The sequence below is a fragment of the Blennius ocellaris genome, assembly GCF_963422515.1.
Source record: "Blennius ocellaris genome assembly, chromosome: 24".
Lineage (NCBI taxonomy): Eukaryota > Metazoa > Chordata > Actinopteri > Blenniiformes > Blenniidae > Blennius > Blennius ocellaris.
In genome coordinates, this window is record NC_137673.1 from 2980317 (window position 1) to 3001453 (window position 21137).

Genomic DNA, 21137 nt, shown 5'->3' on the forward strand with positions numbered 1-21137 from the left:
AAAAAATGTGAACGATTTGACGTTAGTGACGTCATTGACGTAATCACGCCTCCACAATAAAAGCCTCCTCCGACACACTGCGGCGAGTCGTCGTGGTGCGTTCAGGGTCCGGCTGCGATTCATTGACAGTTCGTGTCGCCTTCACGGTCCGGTTCTTCCCGGGAGGCGGATTACGGGGCGGGCAGGCAGTCCTGGCGCAGCCGGCGGCCGCCGTGTCCGTGTTTCCGACGACTAAATCGGCGAGACCGAGGCCGGACCTCCTCTGACCGCCGAGCAGCAGCCGGAGCTAGGCGGCTGAACCGGACACCGGTCCCGGGCTGCCGAGGCAGAGTGCGGAGGATCCAGGACCGCAGTGAACCGGAGCTGGAGGCGGATCACAAAAACTCTGGTTTTTAAACCTGCGGCGATTTATTAATTTACCGCGTCGACCTGCGAGTCGCTTCTTGGAGTGAAATTCGTCTCCGGTTAAGTTTCCCCCCTCCGGTCGATGGGGACATGAACACCGGCCCCGGAGGAGCTCCGCACCCGAGACGAGCTGCCCCAGAGCCGCAGGAACACCCCGCAGTCTAGAGCCCGGTAGCGGACCTCCCGAGCCATGGGGACCCAGGGACCGGGCAGGAAGAGGATCCCGAACCGGGACAAGCTGACGGCCGAGGACGATGCCCTGGACCAGATCGCACAAGAGGTAAACACGCGATCATCGATAATGTGATGATAGATGATCTATGTCGCAAGGTGTTTTCACATGGGGGGGGCAGGGCCGCATCTAGCAGATCAGGGGCCACATGGGGGGGGGGAGGGGGGGCTCGACCTGTAAAGTAGTTCATCTGAACAACAGTGTGTTTGTGTGTTGCAGCTTGATTGTCCCACTTTCTCCCCCCCCCCCCCCCCCCCCAATCCCCCACCACCACTGACATGTGTGTCATTGTTCATTAAACTGTACAGCTAGCGTCAACGTGCCAGATTATTTTGAGCTGCGATCATGGAGATTGTAACGCTCACGCCCTGAGTCGCTTGACAAGCTGCAGTTGTGCCGGTCGCCATGGCGACCAGGGGTGTGAACCCAGGTATGAGGTTGGGCGACATTCCTGAAGGGACACGTACGACGGGGAGGACTCCGACCGTGGATCGGACCAACACCCGATCCATACGTTCATTCATGTCCTGGCTGTCCTACGATTGAACGTTTGAACATGTGTGACCGCTGTGCGTCTGCAGGCGGAGGCACGGCTGGCGGTGAAGCGAGCGGCGAGGGCGGAGGCGCGGGACATCCGGATGAAGGAGCTGGAGAGACAGCAGAAAGAGGTTCGGCATTTATTGTGCAGAGGCAGTTGCCGTATGACGTCACCGATCAGCCGGCCAACGGTTGGCGCGGTGAGGCTCCGCCCACTCACCTGTGCGAGTGACGTCACGTTCGAGGAAGTGACGTCACTCGCACAGGTGAGTGATGTCACGGGCCTGGAGTAAATAGAATTGACTTGAATGTGATGATCGGATCCTCCTGCTGACTCAACGACTGCTCCCTTTTCAATCCTGTCCTCTTCTTTTCCCTCCTCCCCTCCCACCTCCTCCCTCCTCCTGCCCCCCCCCCCCCCCCCCTCCTCCTCCCACCTCCTGCAGATGTTTCACAGCCACAAGGTAACCCCTCAAACTAATTGTTTTACCACCTGTGTTTGTCACCCGGGTGGAGTTTACTGTTGAGACACGGCTAGTTAGACGCCCCAACTCTAGTCTTCATCCTTCTCACCCCCCCTTCTCCTCCTCCTCTTCCTCCTCTTCCTCCTCCTCCTCCAGAGGTATTATGGTCTGGAGTTCGGTCACATTGAGCAGTGGATGGTAGGAACCTTTATCGGCAACCGTGTTTAACCACCTCTTACCATTAAAACCAGGACAATGTGTGTGTGTGTGCATTTAGTTGAACTCGTGTGTTGTGAGTTTTGAGGTTTCTGTCTGTCTGCATGTCTGCAGCAACTCCTCATTTGCTCGTTGCCGTTGTTGATGTTTTGTATTGTTTGTGAGATTAAGGGGGCTGTTTAATCCCCCCAACACACGCAGACACCTTCTTCCCCCTGTAATCTGATTTTTAATCAGTTTTAACCCCTGCTCTGTCTGAGAAGCATGTATTAAACCCTGCACTGTGTCTGACAGGCTTGTCACAGTTTTAAACCACACTCCGTTTGGCAGGCTTGGATGATACCCTCCTCATTGTCTGACAGACATGTATTAAACCCTGCTCAGTGTCTGACAAGCATGTAAAAACCCTAATCCATATCTGACAGGGTGGTATTAAACCCTGCTCAGTGTCTGACAGGCATGTGTTAAACCCTGCTCAGTGTCTGACAGGCATGTGTTTAACCCTGCTCTGTGTCTGACAGGCATGTGTTAAACCCTGCTCAGTGTCTGACAGGCATGCTCTCTTCCTACTCCTCTTGGAGTTTCTGCTCTGTAACGCCGCCTCTTTTCTCCGTGGCCTTTCAGGAGGACAGCGAGCGTTACTGTCGCTTCTCACGGAGACACACTTCGGTCTGTACCTCTTCTTCTTTCCTCCTTGAGTGCGCAGCTGCGTGCTGCAGTTCACCTGTCACCCCTGTGGGGGGCGCTCGTGTGTCAGCAGGTTGTGACGTCCCCGCCGTTTTGTGTGTTTGCAGGTGTCTGATGACGAGGAGCGGATGTCTGTGGGGAGTCGCGGCAGCCTCAGGGTGAGTCACAGTCTACAGTCGACCAATCAGCTGCCGCCTAAAGCACTTTGTTACCTTTTCTTTTATCTCCATGAATTAACTTAATGTCCTTCTTCTGCTCTGGTGGAGACACTTCCTCCTGAAGCTCAGTCTCATGACCATCAGTATATTATCACTGACTGCAGATGGGTGCAGTGGAGCCGAACACATTACTGCAGGATTCTACTCAAAGCACCCGTTCATTTAAATACATGTCCAAAACATAAAAACTGATCTTTCCTTTAATGTATATCTGACTTTGCTCACACTGTCACAGGGTTCAGAACTCCTATTCTACTCCTTTTCACACAATGTTTTTGGTTGATCACGTTTAAACAACATTGTCAGGAGTGAAGCTTTCGCCGAAATGACAATAAAGATGGCCGACTTTTCACCTCAGAAATAATTTCTATTTGTAGATTTTTTTTTAATTGTGTCACGTACACACGCGCAGTGTTTTTATGGAGGCAAACGGGCTGTTTGAACGTCTGTCTTCTGATCGTTTATCTTAATTCTTCTTTAATATAACTAATTACTTTCCTAATAACTGTCCTCCTCCTCGGCCTGCTCGTCCTGCTCATCTTGTTCCTCCTCCTCTTCCTCCTCCTCCTCCTCCTCCTCCTCCTCCTCCTCCTCCTGTTGGTTCCTCTTCAGCCTTCAGATTATGCTGTTTTCTTGGGCTCCAGCTCTCGGGCCTCCTCCAGGGCGAGTTCAGCTCGTGCCAGCCCAGTGGTGAGCTCTTCTTTCTGGGCGTGTGTGTGTGTGTGTGTGTGTGTGTGTGTGTGTGTGTGAGCGACGGAGCTCCCTCTCTGGGCTGAGCTCCATCGCCCCCTGCTGTGTGTGGGTGCGTGTGTCTCCATGGAAACAGCATCACTAACGTGTATGTGTGTCTGTGTGCGTTCAGGTGGAGGAGCGGACTGACAGGGATTTCCTGGACAAAGTGAGTGTGATTTTCTTTTTGTTGTTGTTGTTGTTTGTACTTGTTTTCTTCCTTGTTGCGTCGCCACGTGAAGATGCGCTTTTCTTGATCGTGTCACTTCTTGCAGCCGTGTCAGGGCTCCAGGACGGCGTCCACGCTCTCGGCCGCCACGCTCGCCTCCCTGGGCGGAGCCTCATCTCGCAGAGGAAGCTGTGACACGTCGTTCTCCGTGGAGACCGAGGCGTCGATCCGGGAAATCAAGGTACGTGGCTTATGTGGAACGGACGCATCCGACCTGACCGCGTGCGCACGAAGGGCTCACGGTGAAATGTTCCCAGGACTCGCTGGCGGACGCGGAGGAGAAATATCGCAAAGCGATGGTTTCCAACGCTCAGCTGCACAACGACAAGACGACTCTGATGTATCAGGTGGAGGCGCTGAAGGAGGAGCTGGGCGACATGGAGGAGGTGCTGTGGGAGGCCAGGAGGCGAGGAGACGACACCCACAAGGTCGCTAAACAAGAACGACACGATTATCATTCCCAGTTGTTGTTTCCCGTTTTCTGTCTTTGTTGACAGAATGCCTGCTGTTGTTGACAGGAGTTGGAGCGGGAGCGTCAGGCTCACGGCGTGCTGCAGTTTCACTACAAAGACGTCAAAAAAGCTCTGAATCAAACGGAGGAGCTGCTCACGGTCAGATACCGCTACATGCTACATGCTACATGCTACACGCTGTCCATTCCAGCTTAATCTTGCACGCCACAATCCGTCTTCACCCTTTAAACTCGCTCTGACTTAACCGCTGCTGCTTTATGCTTCACTTCCCTCTGCCCTTCCACTCATTTCTACTAATTTCAACTGTCGGCCGGTCTCTGCTGACCCCTGGTGGACAGGAGGTGTCAGAGCTGCGGTTGCGGAGCACCACTTCCCGGCAGGAGGTCTCCGACCTGCAGGAGGAGCTGCAGTGGAAGGAAAAGAAGATCGCGGTACGACGGGTTTCACCGCTGCCGCATACAGTCTGACCAACTGGTGAACAAACTTCAGTCTGCAGCTCCTCGTTCCTTTCTGCTTTAACGTTTCCATTTCTTCTTTCACTAACTCCTCACACTCCGGCGCCTCCTCCTGGCTCAGGCGTTGGAGCGCCAGAGAGAAATGTCGGAATTAGTAGTGCTGGACCGAGAACGTCTGAGGGAGAAAGTGATGCGTCAGTCAGATTTACTGAAGGTACAGCTGGAGGTCACTGCCTTTGACCTTTGACCCTGAAATCAAACCCTCATCCTTGCTTCTGTCCATGGACACCAACAAACCCCCCCAGCATGTTCCGTGATCAGAGTGAAAGACATTTTTTAAACTGTAAATTCCGACTTTGAGTGAAATGTCAATGGTATTTGAACAGTTTAAGAGTAAGAAGCCACCAACACCTGAACAGGACCGAGGAAAGATGTAAAAACATGTGACCACGTCGGTGAACAGGTCACGACCCGGATGCACTTGTAATGTGATGCAATTTTCTCGAGAGCAAAAAAGTTGAAAAACTTTATTCTGGGACAGAAACACGGAGTCGTCGTGTCGCCGGACGTCACCGAGAACGGAGACGCTGGCGACTATGATGTCGCCTCGGAGGCCGACGCCCGGTTGGCTGAGGAGTCACCCCACGGAGGCAGAGAGAGCATGCTGGGTAATGTGAAGGAACTTCATTGTAGAGACTCAACGGTCGCTTCGTTTGTATTAACTCTGTGTGTGTGTGTGTGTGTGTGTGTGTGTGTGTGTGTGTGTGTGTGTGTGTGTGTGTGTGTGTGTGTGTGTGTGTGTGTGTGTGTGTGTGTGTGTGTGTGTGTGTGTGTGTGTGTGTGTGTGTGTGTGTGTGTGTGTGTGTGTGTCTCGCAGAGCTGCGTGTGAAGAAGCTCCTTGAGGAGCGTCACAGTTTACTGGAACAGGTGACGTTTGACTCGCGCTGCACGTCGCCCCCTCGTGGCCACCGTGGCCTGAACGAGTGTGAACGTGTCCACAGGTGAGACTGCTGAGGACTCAAGTGGAGGAGCGTCCAACCGTGGTGACTGACGGCATGGAGCATCCAGAGGGGGGCGCCGGGGAGAACGGGATGGACGTCCAGCTGCTGGAGCTGCAGAGTCAGTGCCGCGTGTGTGTGTGTGTGTGTGTGTGTCTCACCCATCAGAGCGACGATGTGGTTCATGTTGTGGTTTTTGTTGTTCAGGAGACGCCAATCGGCAGATCAGCGAGCTCAAATTCAAACTGGTGAAGTCTGAACAGGAAGTGACGGTGCTGGAACAGAACGTACGTATGAGGACGAGCTCACCTGCCTACAGGGAGCGTTTCTATTTACGTCTTATAGGAGCGTGAAGGAAGGGGGGCAGACTTTGATTGGCTGACGACTCGCTCTGACTCAGGTGATCCGCCTGGAGGGTCAGGTGACCCGATACAAGACGGCGTCGGAGAACGCGGAGAAGGTGGAAGACGAGCTGAAGGTTGAGAAGAGGAAGCTGCAGCGAGAGGTCAGAGCTCCTCCCGAAAGACATTTTGGACCACGGAGTTAAAGCTCACGAACCGCGGGTGTGTAACGTCTGTGTGAACTCCCTGCAGCTGCGCTCGGCCCTGGATCGCGTGGACGAGCTGGAGGCGAGCAACGGTCACCTGGCCAAACGTCTGGAGAAGATGAAGGCCAACCGGACGGCCCTGCTCGCCCAGCAGTGACCCGCTGGGGCGCCGGGGTCCATCTCTGCACCAGCCGACCTCTTCATCCAGGCACAGAGGTGGTGTCATCTCCACACAGAAACACTCCACAGCAAAGTATTACAGGTCCAAAGTAAAGATTAACTTATTTTTGCAGTCACGGTAGAACACAGCGGGACGTATGAGGGGGAGGAAGAAACAATGATCACTGAACAGATGTGCTTTTTGGGGGTCTTAAGGTGAGAATCACTTCCTGTACAGTAAACCCGTCCGCCCAACGTAAAACAAACGCTCCATCTGCCTCGTCAGCGTCCATCTCTGTAAAGTCTGCCACTACCTCCTCTGCAACACAAGGGGGCGCTGCTCCTCCAAGAAGTACTCCAGAGACCAGCTCCGATCAGACCATGTACCTGATCAGACCATTATTTATATTTTATCTTTCTGTTGTTCTCGGTGGTTTTCGTCAGTTCGTTTCTTTGCTCTGAAATCTTTCTATGAACTTTTACCCATTTTTTTTTCCGTCTATTGGTTTTTTGGGGGACTATTTTGTGAAGCTGATGCACTTTTTCGACGACAAACGCATCCGACGTGCGGGACTACGCCCCGCCCCTCCGCGGTCACCTGTGCAGGTAGCTGGAGTGGGCGTGGCCTCAGGGTGTGTAGGGGCGTGGCCTCAGGGTGTGTGGGGGCGTGTATATATGGAGAAGAGGAGGAGATTCAGGAGCTTCAGATAATCGTCACGGTCTGACTTTTTTGCACTTTGGATGTAAAATCACCAGCTTGTCAATGTCAAATCTTCATGTCTGTAAACAAACAACGAATGAATGAATGAAGGAAGAACCTCATTCGAAAACAACAACAAGTCACTACTGTTAAAGGAAAGCGTCCATCATGGGGGACACGTGGACATTCTGGATCAAAGTCTTCCTGTTTCACGTCTCGTGTCGTGACGATGTGCAGCTGTTGAATGTCGGCGCTGCGGCGACGCTTCACTGATGATTGACATTAAAATATGGAACATCTTGTGTTTCAGCCATGATTTTTTTTCTTCCCTTTTATTGTGTGTGTGTGTGTGTGTGTGTGTGTGTGTATTTGCTGAAATAAACTTTGGCTTTAAACTAAAGACAGCATGATTAGCTTGGTGATTTAAACCTTCCAGTTCTAACAGGATACGCGTCTTAAGACTTTTGTCCTCGTACTGTTTCACACTGCAATATCAAGAACGGCTGACGAAGTTGCTGGAAACACCCACTGGGAAGACTCTCCAGGAAAGCTGCTCTCACTGTTTGGAAACTAATGTACCTTGAGCACGATGTGCTTCTTAAGGACTCTGCTAAATCGCAGCATTGTCCAGGAAAACATCAGTTGGCGATGAGAACACTCGGGCCTTGTTCTCTTTCTCAACACCCTGCGACCCCGACATTCTGGTCGTCCACTTTTTTTTACTCACGGACGATATTTTTCCGTCGTTCATGAAACTGAAACTTTTTGGTAAATCTATTCCAGGCAAAAGAAAAAAAAGGTGAAATGAGGAGCCGGAGTCTCGTTTCCTGTTTTGAACCTTTATTGAGGGTTAAAATTGGCCTCGGGTGTCGGGAGTTAAAAGATTTAAAACCGAGTTAGAAGAGCGAAACGTGTCAGTAAGTTTCCGGTTTCCTTTCTTTTCTCCAACGGGTTTTAATCTGTGAAGGGCGACTCGAGTTGTTAGACAGGCTGCCGTGGTTATCGGTGACGGCAGGCGGCGCCAGAGAGCGCTCAGTGGACGCACCACCACATGACCGCCAGAGAGGTCAGCAGACCAATCACAGAGCTGGCTGCGGAGGAGGGGGCGGAGTTACACAGGTCCGAGTTGCAGCACTTAAAAGTGAAGCTGGAAACCTGAAAGAGACCAATGGACAGGTAAGTTGCTGACTAATTAACCTGGTAATTATCACTTCACTGGTTTATTTGTCAGTTTAATGAGTTAAATTTTGTTTAAAGTTTCAGTTGACAGACAAATCGATGCCTAAACCAAACTGATTACAATTCATTCTGACATGTTGGATAAAAATCTCCTTTTTACCCCAAAGGAGGCGGAGCCAGATCTGATCACCTGTGGACTCCAAACAGGTGAGTCTCCACTTTCTTTTTGGTTACAAATGAGATGTTAGTGGTTGACCAGAGTTATGAGTTGGAATAAATAATAATGCAGTTGTTTACCTGTGGGAACATCTGGCCCAGCCGGCTGTACTCGCAGTCTGAATACTTGAGACACTGTCTGTAGGTCATCCCACCTGTATGACATCACAGCCCCAAACATCACGGGCGTGTCGGGTGTACAGAAATGTATACAGGTGTGTTGTCTGTACAGATGTGCAGTGTGTCCCTACCCCTCTCGTTGAGCGTGAGACATGCGTCGTCATAGCTACAGTCCCGTTGTTTGCTGCAGCTGGCGGTGTAGTCTTTACAGCTGTAACAGCGGATTGCCGTTCCTGAAGGAAATGCAGGAAACGGGTGAATCCAGATGTAAATGTTCAACGTTAGTTTTCCAGGTGGGAAAATCAAACACACCAAGTCCGATCAGAGCGGAGAACATCAGCAGGCAGAGTCCCAGGGAGTGCTTCATTTTCACCTCAGCACAGCTCAAACACACATCTGGATTTAGAACAGACAGAGTCAAACGGGTAAGGGGTCACTATGTGTGTGTGTGTACTGTGTGTGTGTGTGTGTGTGTTTTGTGTGTGTGTGTGTGTGTGTGTGTGTGTGTGTACTCACCCAGCAGCAGTACTCCTTCAGCTTGGTCCTCCTGTTGGTGCTGATGGTGCAGATGAAGTGACCAGCGACTCTGACAGAATCCTGACTGCACCTCAGCGGTAACACCCCGGAGGCGGAGCCAACACACACACACACACACACACACACACACACACACACACACACACACACACACACACACACACACACACACACACACACACACACACACACACACACAAAACATCATCAGGAATTTGTAATAGTTTTGTGTTTGTTATTAAGTTTTTTTGGGTCTTTTTGTTGCTTTGTGTCTCTTTACAGTTATTTTGTTTCACCTTGTAGCAATTTTGTGTGACTGTGTTTTGTACATTTTTGTCGTTTTGTGTCTTTGTAGGTATTAAAAAAATATCTGCAGGTGTTTAATGTCTCTATCTTGTTGTTTTGTGTCTCTGTAGTTGTGTGTCTTTTGTTAGATATTATTGGTATTTGTGGTTATTATGTGTCTTTTTGGTTGACTTAAGTCTCTTACGTGTTTTGTGTCACTTTGGGGTTGTTTTGCATGGCTACGTAGTTGTTTTGTATGTCTTTGTTGTTGTTTTGTGCTTCTTTGAGGTTGTTCTATGTTTCTTTGCAGTTGTTTTGCATCTTTTGTAGTTGTTTTGTGTCTCTGTGGTTTCTTTTTGTCCCTTTGTGTTGTTTTGTAACGATTTTTTTCATCTCCTGTGTTTTGTCTTTGTATTCTTGCAGTGATTTCTGCTCTTTTTGTGGCACGACGTCCTGATTTTTCGGTGGTGCCTTGCTGGCGTGACGCTGGTGCTGGTGGAGAGGCTCGGCGTTTGGCCGTTTATCTCAGTGCAGAAGAAGAGCTCAGTGTTTTGTCCTGGGTTGACCTCACACTGACAATAGTTTCAATGTTACTCGAGACAAAGAGCCGAGGACACAAAAGCAACACAACTGCAAGTGTGTCCAACATAGGGCCTGGATTGTTTTCCCCACCAGGACGGCTATGCCCTCATTACACATTCTTTTGAATCAGCCGCCCGGCCTCCCACTGCTCCACCGCTGTTTGTATAGTCTGGCACTGTAATCTGCTCCATAAACTGTTTGCCCTCTTTGGTTTCATAAATCTTTGGACTTTTATGCCTCCAGTTCAAAGAAGTATTTTTTTTTTTATGGTCAGTTTCATTCATAACTCTCAAGAAGAAGAAAACAAAACAAAAACAATTTCACAATTGTATCCTTGGTTTGTGAAGACAACCTAGTAACCAGTGACTAACTGGTTATTGACCATAGACTAGCTACAGACAAACAAGTCATTAACCGCAAAGTAAACATTTTCCACAGACAAATCACAACGTTGGCGCCTCCTGATGGTCAGAGAAAGATGTGCAATGCTCCTTTTTAGGCATAAATGAGCTTTTTGCTACGTTTGTCCCCATCTGGTGGCAGAAACTCAAACTGCAGCAGCGTCTTTGGTGACGTCGACATGAAGCCGCCTGCCGATTGGTCGACAGACAGCAGGTGCGACAGGTGTGCTGTGATGAAAAAGGAAACCTTCATTCATAATTTAGTGGCTGGTTTGAGCCTGAGAAGGAGAAATGAGTTTCAACCAGCTGAAGGAGACTCGCTCTCTCGTGTTTCTACCGTCTTTTCTGATTCTCCTGCCTCCACTGTCTCTCCGGCGGCCGCTGCTTGGTGGATCTGATGGACCTGGACAGCCTCGGTGAGTTACAGCAAATCTCTCGCCAACCTGTTATTTTCTTGTTATTTGTTTTTTCCTTTGTCAATAGAAGCGATGAATGAAATCCATCAATCCGTGTACCGAACCGCCATTAAGCTCCAGACTCTGCAGAGGCTCTGCCACAGTGAGTCACACTCTGTTTACAAACAAACAATGCACCTGTCACACTGAGTCACAAGGTTTACAAACAAACAATGACCCCCAACACTTAGTTTACAAACAAACAATGCCTCTGAGTCACATTTACAAACAATACCCCTCACACCCTGTTTACAAACAATTCCTCTCTCACACTAAATTGCACCCTGTTTACAAACAAACAAACAAACAACATGTCTGTCCTGTTTACAAACAAGCAGTTCTTCAGTCACAGTGAGTCTATTTACAAACATATTGAATCTCAAACAAACAAACAAACTGGAAATGTTTATTTACTGGATGTTTGTTTCCATTATTGTTTGTTTTTTCTGACATTTTTGTTTGTATTTGTGACGTTGCTTTGTATGAGTATCTGTGACTTTACGCTGTGCCCGTTTCTATGACCTATTTTTTGTGCAGCAAACGACAAACGATGCCCATTTGAACAACGACAGATCAATATGGAAACTCTCAAAGGTTCTTGAATCTCATGTCACTGCTCCATTGCAGCGTTTCTTTTTTTGGACAATAATGTGTTGTGTGAGACACAGGCCGGCTCCAGAGCCGCTCGCAGCACAACAGCAGCTGCTGTGTCCGGAACTAATGATACTTTCAATTCCTCAGATAGAAAAACAACATTGTGCGGTTCTATTTGTGGATCTTCCTCAGGCACTTGACTCCGCTGACCATCAGTTACTGTCACGGAGGCTGAGGGAACGTTGGACCGAGTCACTCGCTGGTCAAGTGGTTCAGAAATGTTTACAAGTTTTATTTCTATTCCTGATTGTTCTTCATCGTCTCACACGAAACAAGAGTCTGAGTTTCTCACAGTTTTTTCTGACGCCGTTTGTTGTTTGTCTGTGCGTCCAGTGGACGTCGTGTTTGTTCGACACGTGGCGGTGGCGCTGCGCTCGGTGGGCGGAGCTATGAGCCAGGAGGAAGTGACGCGTGTTCTGAACCGGATGTTTCACGGCGCCTCGCAGGAAGTGCCGGGCCACGTGACGCCTCCGGAAGAAGCCACCAACCTGGTGTTTACCATGTTCGACCGGTCTGTTTGTGTCAACAACACAGTGGTCACCGTGCTCACCGGACATCTGTTTATGGGCTCCTTCTTTGTTTGTTTGTTTGTTTGTGTTAGTGGCCGTAGCGGCCATGTCGCTGCTCGCTCTCTCCACACCGCTCTGGTCGCTCTGTGTGCCGACAGTCCGCAGGTGAAGTTCACAGGTAAACGATCTTATGTTTACCTTCTCGCTTTAGATCTTGAGCTAATTTCAAACGTGCAACTCCTCTGATGCTTCCTCTGTTTGTTTCAGGCCTGCTGAGCGTGTCAGACAACGGTTCAGGATCCGTGAGCCGCTCAGGCCTCAGATCTCTGCTGCAAGACCTCAGTCAGGTGCACAGAGGCCAGACTACACTTCCCAGCATGCACTGGAACGTGCGCCCCGGCTAACTTGTTTGTGTTTAGATCCCAGCGGCCGTACAGGAGGAGTGGGCGTTCGGTGGCGTGGAGGCGGCGGTGGAGTCCTGCTTTAACGGGGTGAGACCACGCCGACGGCATGTTCTCTTCTGTTGTCACGGCAACGCGCTGACACGGTGTGTTTACAGGTGTTGACCCCAACAGTGAGTCAGCAGCACGTGTTGTCATGGCTACAGAGCGAGCCGCAGCTGTTGCTGTGGCTACCCACCCTGCACCGGTTGTCCATCAGCCACAACGTGACGCACAACGTCCGCTGCCACACCTGTAAGACCGCCCCCATCACCGGGCTCAGGTGAGTCCGAGGGTCCGATGGACGCCGCTGAGAGTCAACCGTGACCTCTGACCTCCTTTTTTTTCTCTTTTCAGGTTTCGATGCTTGAAGTGTTTAAACGTTCACGTGTGTCAGAGCTGCTTTCTGAGCCTCCGACAAACCAGGAAGCACAAGAGCCGACACCCAGTGCTGGAGTTCTGCACACAGGTGACACCTGCACACAGGTGACACCTGCACGTGGGATCATGTGAGCTTTGTTGAGACGATTGACAGAAGATCTGATCTCGACCACAGACGAGCAGAAGCTGTTTCTTGTTCTTCTTTCAGCCCACCTGGAAGGAATCACTGAGCTCCTGGGTGCACAACACTCGCCATGCACTGTTGCCACGGCGATACACTCAAAGAGAAACTGTCAGGAAAAGGGTCGTGGTGTGGGCGGAGTCAGAAGACACTGGAAACAGGTGGGACGGGTGTTGAAATCGAAGTTAAATGAGTATTCGCTGTTGATCGACCTTGTTAAGTATCTGTTTTTATCAGTGCCCCGCCCCCCCTTGGCGCCGCGGCAGGATTGGCTGAATCCCCTGAAGAACATGATGACTCAGCGCTTCCTTCACCTCAGAAGGCAGATGACACGTCAGAGCAGGTGACGCTTGAGGGCCTCGCTCTGTCCACATGTCATGATGCGATGGTTAAAACCTGACGCCCTGTTTCCTGTTGAAGGCGACGGCTCTGCTGAGTGACGTCAGAAATCTCCAGAGAGAAAAACGGTGAGCAAACGACGATCATCAGCGTCTATGTATTGTGTGGACTGTGTCAGGACGTCTCCATTCTCTTCAGGCTGTTGGAGGCGGAGCTTCAGGAGTGGCGGGTCATCGTCCAATCAGAGCAGGGGGACCTCGAGTACAGGTGCTCTGAAATGGAGGTTACCATGGAAACACTGAAACAACACAACGCTCACCTGGAGGATATGCTCACCAAGGTGAGGAAGCGGAGCTCTGACTGGACGGTGGCTGGTGAAGTGCATCATGGGAGCTACAATGTCTGAACAAAACACTTTTTTCAGGCTTTGAACAACAGAAGGGAAGTCAATGATTTTGACAGAGGACACGGCAATGAACCGGACAATGGACAGGTAGAAGACACGGACAGGCGACAAGTCGTTGACACAAATAGAGGACAAGCGAATGACGAGGCGACGAGAGAAGTTACTGATGCAGGTAGAGGACATGGAAATGACCCGGGCAGAGTAGAAGTCAACGACCAGGACAGACGAGAACTTGGCGAGACGGAGGGAGGACACAACAGTGACATGGACAGAAAACATGAAGACAGCACAGACAGTGGACAAGTTAAGGACACCGGCCGAGGACAAGATGGCGCCGTGGAAACAGGACATGTCAGTGACACGGAACACGAACGTTACACAGACGGAGGAGAAATCACGCCACCCTCGGACACGCAGAGGAACTCAGAGGAGGAAGACGACGAGGAGGAGGAACTGATGAAGACCATGGGTGAATGGAGTGATGAAGAGCTCGAAACTCCATCCCCTACAATTCACCAGCACTTGATTGAATCACATGATTGTTACTGTGAGGAGGAGGCGGAGTCAGAAGACGTGTGTCGCAATCAGCAAATGAGACCACAGAATGGACCCGAGGAGGCGGGGCTAGCAGAGGACAACTGTCCATCTGAAGGAGAGGACGACGAAGACGAGGAGACACGGCGCCCAGAGGATCTGCTGCAGGAGACGGTGAACCGACTCAAGACTGGGATGGAGACGGACGGGGGGACACAAACTGGTGAGACACAAATTGACGGCAGAGATGAGGACGAGTGTTTTTGAAGTTACCTGTCGGGGTATCAAACGTGTGTTTGTGTGTGTAGGTGCTATGAAGAGGGCGGAGCTTGTTCGTGCTGCAGAACAGGCGGGCGACTCAATACTCCACCTGGTGGACAGCGTGAAATGACAACGAGATGCAAAGTTGACTTCAGAAAACTTTATTCAAATGGAAATGATACAAAAATAAGAACGGAGCTGCAGAAAATGCTTCCGGGTGAATTTGTATTAAAAAAAAATGTCCAGCTGCCAGAATTTTAGAAAAACATTTTTCAAAAATTTACTCCATGAAGAAGAAAAAAACAAAACGCTTCACTTTGATTCAAATTGAAAATATTTCACGGCTGAATATCAGAACAGTGAAACAAAATATTTTTTTCATTTTAAAACTCAAGTTTTAAATGGAGCAGTTTGATCCCCTGTTCAGTGTCATAATATTTGTCTTTGTTTTACTTTGTAGCAACAATAAAAAATAATATAAAGTGAAAACCTGATCTCTTTAAAATAATCTGTTGGTGTAAATAAATGTTTTTTCTCCTGTAAACAAATGGCGGCCTCCCTGTTAACCTCCCCCCTGCTACACATTGCACCGATCATGATTTAGTCTGTTGAGCTTATTGATTGACAGGCGTCCTGTTCGAGCCCCACCCCCTCCTGCCCCTCCCTCTTGGAGGGCGGGTGGCGTGGGGGCGTGTCCCGCGGCCGGCCCGGGGCTGCGCCGACCTGCTGCTAATGGGCGAGGTTTCCCTCCTCGCCTCGTCTGTCTGAGCCAAGTCGTGGTCTGCCGACCTCTGACCGTTGACCCCAGCCAGGCTCACATCTGGACTCGGGCTGCGGAACAGCTGGCGGACGCACGCCGGCGCCGTGTCCGAGGGGGCGGCGTCTCTCTTGGGGGCAGCCTTCAGGATGCGGTTGGTCCCGGGCTCGTACAGTCGCACAGGTACGCTCCTGTATTTGACCTTGAAGCCCCGCAGGTCCAGCGGGCGCCGTTTCTTCCGGCAGTACTTGAGGGGACAGGCGGCCGCCGGCCGGCGGGAGGGGGTGGCGTCGGCCGGCGAGCTCAGCAGGTAGACCAGCGAGGTGCGGGGCTGCACGGGCGAGATGATGGTGGAGTACGACGCAGGCAGGCGGCGCCATGCCGGTGTCTGGGCCGCGTCCCAATTGGCTGAGGTGGCAGTGCTGGGCGTGGCCTCGAGGGCCGCCAGCGGGACGGTCTGCGTGCTGTGACTGACCTTCACCACCTGGAAGAGGAAGAGCGGAGTGAGACTTTGATCCTCCGCCACAAACGACACACACATCTGTGTGACTCACCTGACATCTGGACGCCAATCTGAAGTGCTGCTTCCTCTCCCGCGTCCTCGTCCTCCTCGTCCTCCTCCTCCTCGAGTCCACCGAGTCGTGGTCCATCAAAGGGAACACGTCTTCAGCCGGCGGGTCGTCCTCCTTCTCCTCCACCTTGTTCAAGCTCCTCCTCCCGTACCTGCGTGCAAAGAATCTCTTCACCGTCTGTGTCCAGAAGGCCTGAAGCGACCCGCTCTTCCTCATCCACTTCCTCATCCTCTTCCTCTGCTGTCTGATTGGGTGAAGGTGGACGTTACCTGGCGAGGGACTCCGTTTCAAAGTAGCAGATGAAGCGTCCCCGTCTGAACTGGCGGACCAGCTTGTCCACGCGCCGCTCGTCCTCCTGCTCGATCTGGGCCCAGGACTTCCCCCTGAAGGCGTCCGGGATGTGTCGCGGCGCCGGCAGAACGTCCTCGATGGGCAGACTCCAGAAGCCCTGGTCCTTGTGCGCTTCAGCGCTTGGTTTGCGTTCTCCTTTCAGGGCGCAGTCCAGCTGCTTGGAGTAGCCCTGGTTCTCCAGGTCCACCTGACAGTCTGTGAGCCGGCTGAGGTCCCGCCTCTCCGTCTGACTCGCCTGCACAGGTGCGTCAACGCCACCGTGCCGGAGGACGACCTACAGAGAGACGACGTTTGCCGTCAGCGACGCAGTCGAACACAAGCTCCGCCCCCTGCAGACACGTGGCTACCTGAGCAGACGACTCCCAGTTCTCACTCTGGGTTTCCGTGGAGGCCGGGAGGCTGAAGTGGAAGCTCTCCGTCTCCTCCTTCGCGTCAGGACTGTCGCCATAGCAACACCTCCGGACCACCTGATGTCAGACGACACACAGAGCTGATGAAACGATGGAAATGGAGTGACTGATAATCAGTGAGGAAGACTGGACGAAGCGGACCTCCTCGATGGTCTGGTCCATCTGTTCACTGCGGCTTGAGAACGCCTCCTCTTTCAGAGCCTCCCTCCGCTCCTTCTGCCACACGGCCCAGGGCCTGCTCCCCGGGGAGGGCCGCGTCACGGGCCCAGGACCGGGTTTGAGGCTCGGACCCTCGGCTGGTCGTGAAGACGACGACGACTCGCTGGTTTTCCTCCGGTTGGTCTTCCTGTGAGCTTTTCTGTGAACAGGGGGCGTGGCCTGAGGCTGCGGGTCCGGATCGTGGCCCTCCCCCTGTCCCGTCACTGGACGACTGGCCTTATTTCCTGATTGGGTGCAGATGTCCAATTCTTCATGCTGATTAGACGCCTCATCAGAGCTTGGCAGGTGCTTTGGCGTCCCCGGAGAGCGGCTGTCGTCGGAGAAGTGCGGCTCGTCCGCCTCCGCTTTTGGCAACAAGGGGGTGGAGACCATCGGAAGGTCGGCGTGGGACGGCCTGGTGGGGAAACAAACAGCTGGGTGTATTTTTCCACCTTCACCCGAGGATGTGGCGCAGACGCGGCAGTGTTTGGTCACCTGGGGTCATTGTAGCGGTGCGGGTGGTGCTGCATGACATCCTGGAGGAAGCGCTTGAGCAGGTTGAGTTTGGTTCTGCTGCTGGTGGAGGACACGCTGGACATGCTGGCGGTGCCTCTGGACGATGACTGCACCGAGTCCAGGTGCCGCAGGCTGGACAGGTGCTACGACCGGTGATCAGTGGGGGTCAGCTGAGGTCACACAGCTACAGATCACATTCAGGTGCACATGTGAGGGCATGTACCTGGTCCAGGTTCGTGTACAGGACTCTGCAGTATCCACAGTAACCCTGCCTGTGGGGCTCAGACCTGGACGGGCCCGGTTCTGGCTCTGGCTCTGGCTCCGCCCACATCCTGCCAGAAAACATTCATATTTATTTGTCCCGAGAGCTGTTTCTGATTTGATTTGACAGTTTGGTCTCACCTCGCGCTGGTCTCTGCCCTCCCTTGGCCATCTGATGTAAACACAGCTTCAGTCAAAGAGTAAAACACAAAAACTGGGAAAATAACCAAGTTTGACAGTTGTTTTACCTTCAGCTGATGAGTCAGACATCCTAAACTGTCTAAAAAGGAAACAAACAAGGCATGAGTGAAAAGTTTTCTGGGTGAACGGACTGAGATCTGAAGAAGGTATGAAGCAGGTTGGGAGGCAGACAGAGAGGCTCATGTTGATGACCAACGTGAAGGTCGAGGCGTCACTGTCCAATCACAGAGCTCCATGCTGTAACCAATGGTAACCAGGTGAACGATGCGAGGGGGAGTCCATGAGCCTGAAGAGACATACCCCGGGAATAGTCAGAGGACAGACACACGGATCACACTGGTTAAACTTTAAGCTGTGGAAAAAGTTTCCTCAGTAGTTTCCTGTTCAGCAGTTGTTTACATGTTTGTGTTGACAGTAAACGAGTCGATCTGACCAATCACAGGCGACTGGTTCGCTCTCGAGCTACGTAACGCCACCCGGTTCATCGGGCAGCTCGATCCGGGATCACTCCCGGTTAAACCGGGCTTTGCCGCCGTGACGCCTCCGGTGACGCGCATATCGCTTGGCTTCTTAGCATTAGCGTTGCAGTCAGCTGCCGCCCCGCGCAGCAGTTGCGTCTCCGCACGTGCTGCTGGTTGGTCGGCTGCGGGAGGGGGGGGTAACGCGGGGCGCGGGAGGAAGAGCTTGTTTACCTGCAGCCGTTTGTTTATTTTCACATTGGAAAGCTTCTCGCGCGCTGCTCTGTCGCACTGTTTAGATTCCGGTCCCAATCTTCTTCTGCGGCGCCATCAGGCAAGCGGTCAGTGAACACAGCGGCGTAGAGGTGCTGCCACCAGCAGGCTGGCTCGAGAATTGCAGCCTCACTTTATAAATTCGGTCACCACAGCAGGGCCACATTGCAGAAAGGACAGTTGGACACAAGAGAATAGACTTTGAGACTTCTATAAATATCCATAATCTATAGACACAAGTAGGCAGTTAAAACATTTTTTTTTACAAAATTGGGTATGATTTCAAACAAAAATGTATTAAACCTGCCCAACACCAATTAATTTACATTCTACCACAATCCAGCCATGTATTTATATGTGAAGGGTTTAAATAAATCCATCCACTATTGACAGAAGTATTAATGCAATCTCCAGTCTGAGGTAATTTAATCATTGAATGGAAACACAGGTTCTTTGCATAAGAGGAGAATCTTGCAATGACAGACTGCACATAAGCCTTTCACTGTTAAACACTTTCCCTCTGGACAAAATCAAAGACGAGTTAGCCTTGTGTTCAAGTGCTTTTTTTATTATTAATGTGTCATGTGTTCTAGATCTTGTTGAACGCAGCAACGTCCATCGACTGAACGAAGTCCTCGAACGCTGTGATCTGCTCCTCCAGAATGTCTGTGCCCACCTGAGGAAGAACCACACGTTAACGTTGAACCACACGGTCACACTGAATCAAGGAGGGGGAAGCTTGATGAGAAGATGTTCACCTTGTCGTCTTCCACCACGCAGCCGATCTGCAGCTTCTTGATGCCGTATCCGACCGGGACCAGCTTGGCTGAAATGACATCATCTCCATTAGTGACGATCGCATTGGCCCGCGTGTCAAACACTGAATCTGAGCGGTTTCAGATCTTGAAGAGTCCATCAGAATTCAGTCGAAAGATGGTGTGTTTAATCATCATCAACATTCAGCATCGGTCAGAACTTCATGTAGAACAACGTACATTGTCCCCAGAGGAGTCCGTCCATCTGAATGCCGCGCACGCACTCCTCCAGCTTGGCCATGTCCGTCTCGTCGTCCCACGGCTTCACGTCCAATAGCAGCGAGGATTTGGCGATGAGGGCGGGCTCTGAGGAAGGAGATATATTGTTACCAAGACAACCACAGAGAGACAAATGGATTCTGATCGAGCGAGACGTCTCAGGTAAAAACAAGTGTCCATCAGGCAGTCAGCCGAAAGATGGTGATTGGTTACTCATCAATGATCCAGTCATCCGATGGTGGAGCGCTCCGGCTGGTTACTCACTTTTGGATTTCTTGGCGGCGTACTCGGCGAGCCGCTGCTCCTTCAGCTTTTCGGCCTCGGCGTCCTGTCACACACGGCAGCACAGTGGTCAGACACACGCACACGTCACTCTCGCCTCACAGGACGCCACAGCAGCCTCACCTCCTCATCAGAGCCGAACAGGTCGATCTCGTCATCATCGTCCTCGTCGTCATTGGCTGCAGCGGGGGCGGGGCCCGAGGTGGCGTCAGCGACTCCAGCTGGTCCGTACTGCCCCAGAGGCTTCTTCACACCTGGCAGACTGATGGACGAGAGGCAGTTCATTCACCTTGCTGGTCACCACCGGCAAGTCATCACAAGTACAGTGAAGCGGTGATGGGGCCTCACCTGCCCTTCTGGTTCTGGTAGGACCGGATGTGGTTGTACCAGCGGAGCGCGTGGCACAGGTCTGTAGGGGGCGGGGACGAGATGGCCTCAAAGACCGCCACATCAGCCTGAGATGGGACAAACCTGAGGATGAGGGAGAAAAAAAACCTCATTACCATCACAACCACATTCTCTCTACAGGGGTCTATGGACATCACGTTACCATAGCGACCAACAGGCAGGTAATTAAGGCCAATTAACGTTCACAGAAATAATGACGTATTTCACTTCTTTGTAAAACAATTGTGTCGGTAAGCAACATTTATATCTGCAGGTGAAAGAATCAATCGTATAAAGTAAAGTAAAATGTACAATCTCGTTCATGATTATGCTTAAACAACGTCACGTGGCAACACGAGCTGCATGCTGCTACATGCTAACCGGCTAACAGCTACCACGCAGTCCTCCTTGATGAAACGCGAATCAAATAAACCTCGTCGTTTGTCTAACACCCGTCACTACAACTCGCGGACGTTTCAGCGCTGCGGGAGTTTTTATTTCAATGTTTACTGGGGGATCTGCAACCGCAGGCTAACAGCTAGCCACGCTAGCTCAGCGCGGAGCCAAGATGGCGGCCGCAGCTGCGAGCGGAGCGCAGTTTCTCGCGTCCGCGTTCATTCGTGCGGGGGCTTCGGGTCGTCCGGAGCCGGACTGTGCTCACTGACCCCTCGATGTAGCTGCGCTCCGACAGGAAGCCGTTCAGCACCTTGAGGCCGGCGGGGGATTTCAGATCACCGAAGCCCATCGTCGAGGAGATCCGGAGGAGCCGTGTGAGGAGGGAGAAGGAGGAGCGGGGGCGGGGGGAGCCGCATTTATACCCGGGCCAGACTCCTCCTTAAGGGACACTTCAGCTGCTCCTCCCAGGAGGAAGAGGAGGAGGAGAAGAAGAGGGGGGCGGGGGGGGTCTA

At 51.7% G+C, this 21137-nt stretch overlaps 5 protein-coding genes across 8 annotated transcripts; 2 read left to right on the plus strand and 3 right to left on the minus strand.

Annotated features, from left to right (window-relative positions):
• The first annotated feature begins 108 nt into the window (after nt 1-108).
• lrrfip1b (leucine rich repeat (in FLII) interacting protein 1b) lies at nt 109-7365 on the plus strand. Of its 2 annotated transcripts, XM_080520205.1 has the most exons (14): nt 109-685; nt 1219-1305; nt 2649-2699; nt 3372-3449; nt 3622-3657; nt 3764-3898; nt 3975-4145; nt 4236-4328; nt 5187-5313; nt 5523-5572; nt 5647-5764; nt 5851-5930; nt 6044-6148; nt 6237-7365. In XM_080520205.1, the coding sequence occupies exons 1-14, from the start codon at nt 596-598 to the stop codon at nt 6345-6347; spliced, it is 1332 nt and encodes a 443-aa protein (XP_080376331.1). In that variant the 5' UTR covers nt 109-595; the 3' UTR covers nt 6348-7365. The 2 variants fall into 2 exon arrangements, with proteins under 2 accessions (XP_080376331.1, XP_080376332.1); XM_080520206.1 differs by lacking the exon at nt 3372-3449.
• A 507-nt stretch (nt 7366-7872) lies between these two features.
• cd59a (CD59 molecule (CD59 blood group) a) lies at nt 7873-9139 on the minus strand. The gene is made up of 5 exons (XM_080520004.1): nt 9081-9139; nt 8877-8960; nt 8696-8797; nt 8526-8599; nt 7873-8204 (listed from the first exon to the last, which is right to left on the minus strand). The coding sequence occupies exons 2-5, from the start codon at nt 8929-8931 to the stop codon at nt 8082-8084; spliced, it is 354 nt and encodes a 117-aa protein (XP_080376130.1). The 5' UTR covers nt 8932-8960; nt 9081-9139; the 3' UTR covers nt 7873-8081.
• Nucleotides 9140-10857: 1718 nt separating this feature from the next.
• Nucleotides 10858-14714, plus strand: dytn (dystrotelin; the record flags this gene model as incomplete). Its single annotated transcript, XM_080520128.1, has 13 exons — nt 10858-10927; nt 11812-11989; nt 12080-12165; nt 12255-12334; nt 12407-12478; nt 12547-12710; nt 12785-12896; nt 13017-13150; nt 13227-13332; nt 13410-13456; nt 13527-13668; nt 13753-14491; nt 14577-14714. 13 exons carry the CDS (start codon nt 10858-10860, stop codon nt 14657-14659), a joined length of 2013 nt encoding a protein of 670 aa, XP_080376254.1. The 3' UTR covers nt 14660-14714.
• zdbf2 (zinc finger, DBF-type containing 2) lies at nt 14666-18571 on the minus strand. Of its 3 annotated transcripts, none has more exons than XM_080519499.1 (11): nt 18488-18571; nt 17992-18081; nt 17843-17874; nt 17736-17766; nt 17557-17665; nt 17313-17476; nt 16761-17232; nt 16557-16676; nt 16128-16483; nt 15841-16009; nt 14666-15770 (listed from the first exon to the last, which is right to left on the minus strand). In XM_080519499.1, exons 3-11 carry the CDS (start codon nt 17862-17864, stop codon nt 15144-15146), a joined length of 2070 nt encoding a protein of 689 aa, XP_080375625.1. In that variant the 5' UTR covers nt 17865-17874; nt 17992-18081; nt 18488-18571; the 3' UTR covers nt 14666-15143. The 3 variants fall into 3 exon arrangements, with proteins under 3 accessions (XP_080375625.1, XP_080375624.1, XP_080375623.1); XM_080519498.1 differs by having other exon boundaries at nt 17967-18081; XM_080519497.1 differs by having other exon boundaries at nt 17843-18081.
• Nucleotides 18572-19073: 502 nt separating this feature from the next.
• eef1b2 (eukaryotic translation elongation factor 1 beta 2) lies at nt 19074-21025 on the minus strand. Its single transcript, XM_080519491.1, has 7 exons — nt 20895-21025; nt 20191-20313; nt 19966-20104; nt 19825-19888; nt 19522-19647; nt 19285-19352; nt 19074-19202 (listed from the first exon to the last, which is right to left on the minus strand). Exons 1-7 carry the CDS (start codon nt 20972-20974, stop codon nt 19116-19118), a joined length of 687 nt encoding a protein of 228 aa, XP_080375617.1. The 5' UTR covers nt 20975-21025; the 3' UTR covers nt 19074-19115.
• Between the last annotated feature and the right edge of the window lie 112 nt (nt 21026-21137).

Excerpts from the sequence above, each read along its gene's own strand:
- eef1b2 (XM_080519491.1), bottom strand. The coding sequence starts at position 20,974 with ATGGGCTTCGGTGATCTGAAATCCCCCGCCGGCCTCAAGGTGCTGAAC. Across the intron at positions 20,105-20,190 it reads TACCAGAACCAGAAGGGCAG|TCTGCCAGGTGTGAAGAAGC; the intron begins GTGAGGCCCCAT and ends CTCGTCCATCAG. Across the intron at positions 19,648-19,824 it reads CGCCGCCAAGAAATCCAAAA|AGCCCGCCCTCATCGCCAAA; the intron begins GTGAGTAACCAG and ends CTCCTTCCTCAG.
- cd59a (XM_080520004.1), bottom strand. The coding sequence starts at position 8,931 with ATGAAGCACTCCCTGGGACTCTGCCTGCTGATGTTCTCCGCTCTGATC. Across the intron at positions 8,798-8,876 it reads CTCCGCTCTGATCGGACTTG|GAACGGCAATCCGCTGTTAC; the intron begins GTGTGTTTGATT and ends CATTTCCTTCAG. Across the intron at positions 8,205-8,525 it reads TGGGCCAGATGTTCCCACAG|GTTTCCAGCTTCACTTTTAA; the intron begins GTAAACAACTGC and ends GGTCTCTTTCAG.
- lrrfip1b (XM_080520205.1), top strand. The coding sequence starts at position 596 with ATGGGGACCCAGGGACCGGGCAGGAAGAGGATCCCGAACCGGGACAAG. Across the intron at positions 4,146-4,235 it reads GAGGAGACGACACCCACAAG|GAGTTGGAGCGGGAGCGTCA; the intron begins GTCGCTAAACAA and ends TGTTGTTGACAG. Across the intron at positions 4,329-5,186 it reads AAACGGAGGAGCTGCTCACG|AAACACGGAGTCGTCGTGTC; the intron begins GTCAGATACCGC and ends ATTCTGGGACAG.
- zdbf2 (XM_080519497.1), bottom strand. The coding sequence starts at position 17,978 with ATGAGCCTCTCTGTCTGCCTCCCAACCTGCTTCATACCTTCTTCAGAT. Across the intron at positions 17,666-17,735 it reads AGGGCAGAGACCAGCGCGAG|GATGTGGGCGGAGCCAGAGC; the intron begins GTGAGACCAAAC and ends GTTTTCTGGCAG. Across the intron at positions 16,484-16,556 it reads ACTGGGAGTCGTCTGCTCAG|GTCGTCCTCCGGCACGGTGG; the intron begins GTAGCCACGTGT and ends GTCTCTCTGTAG.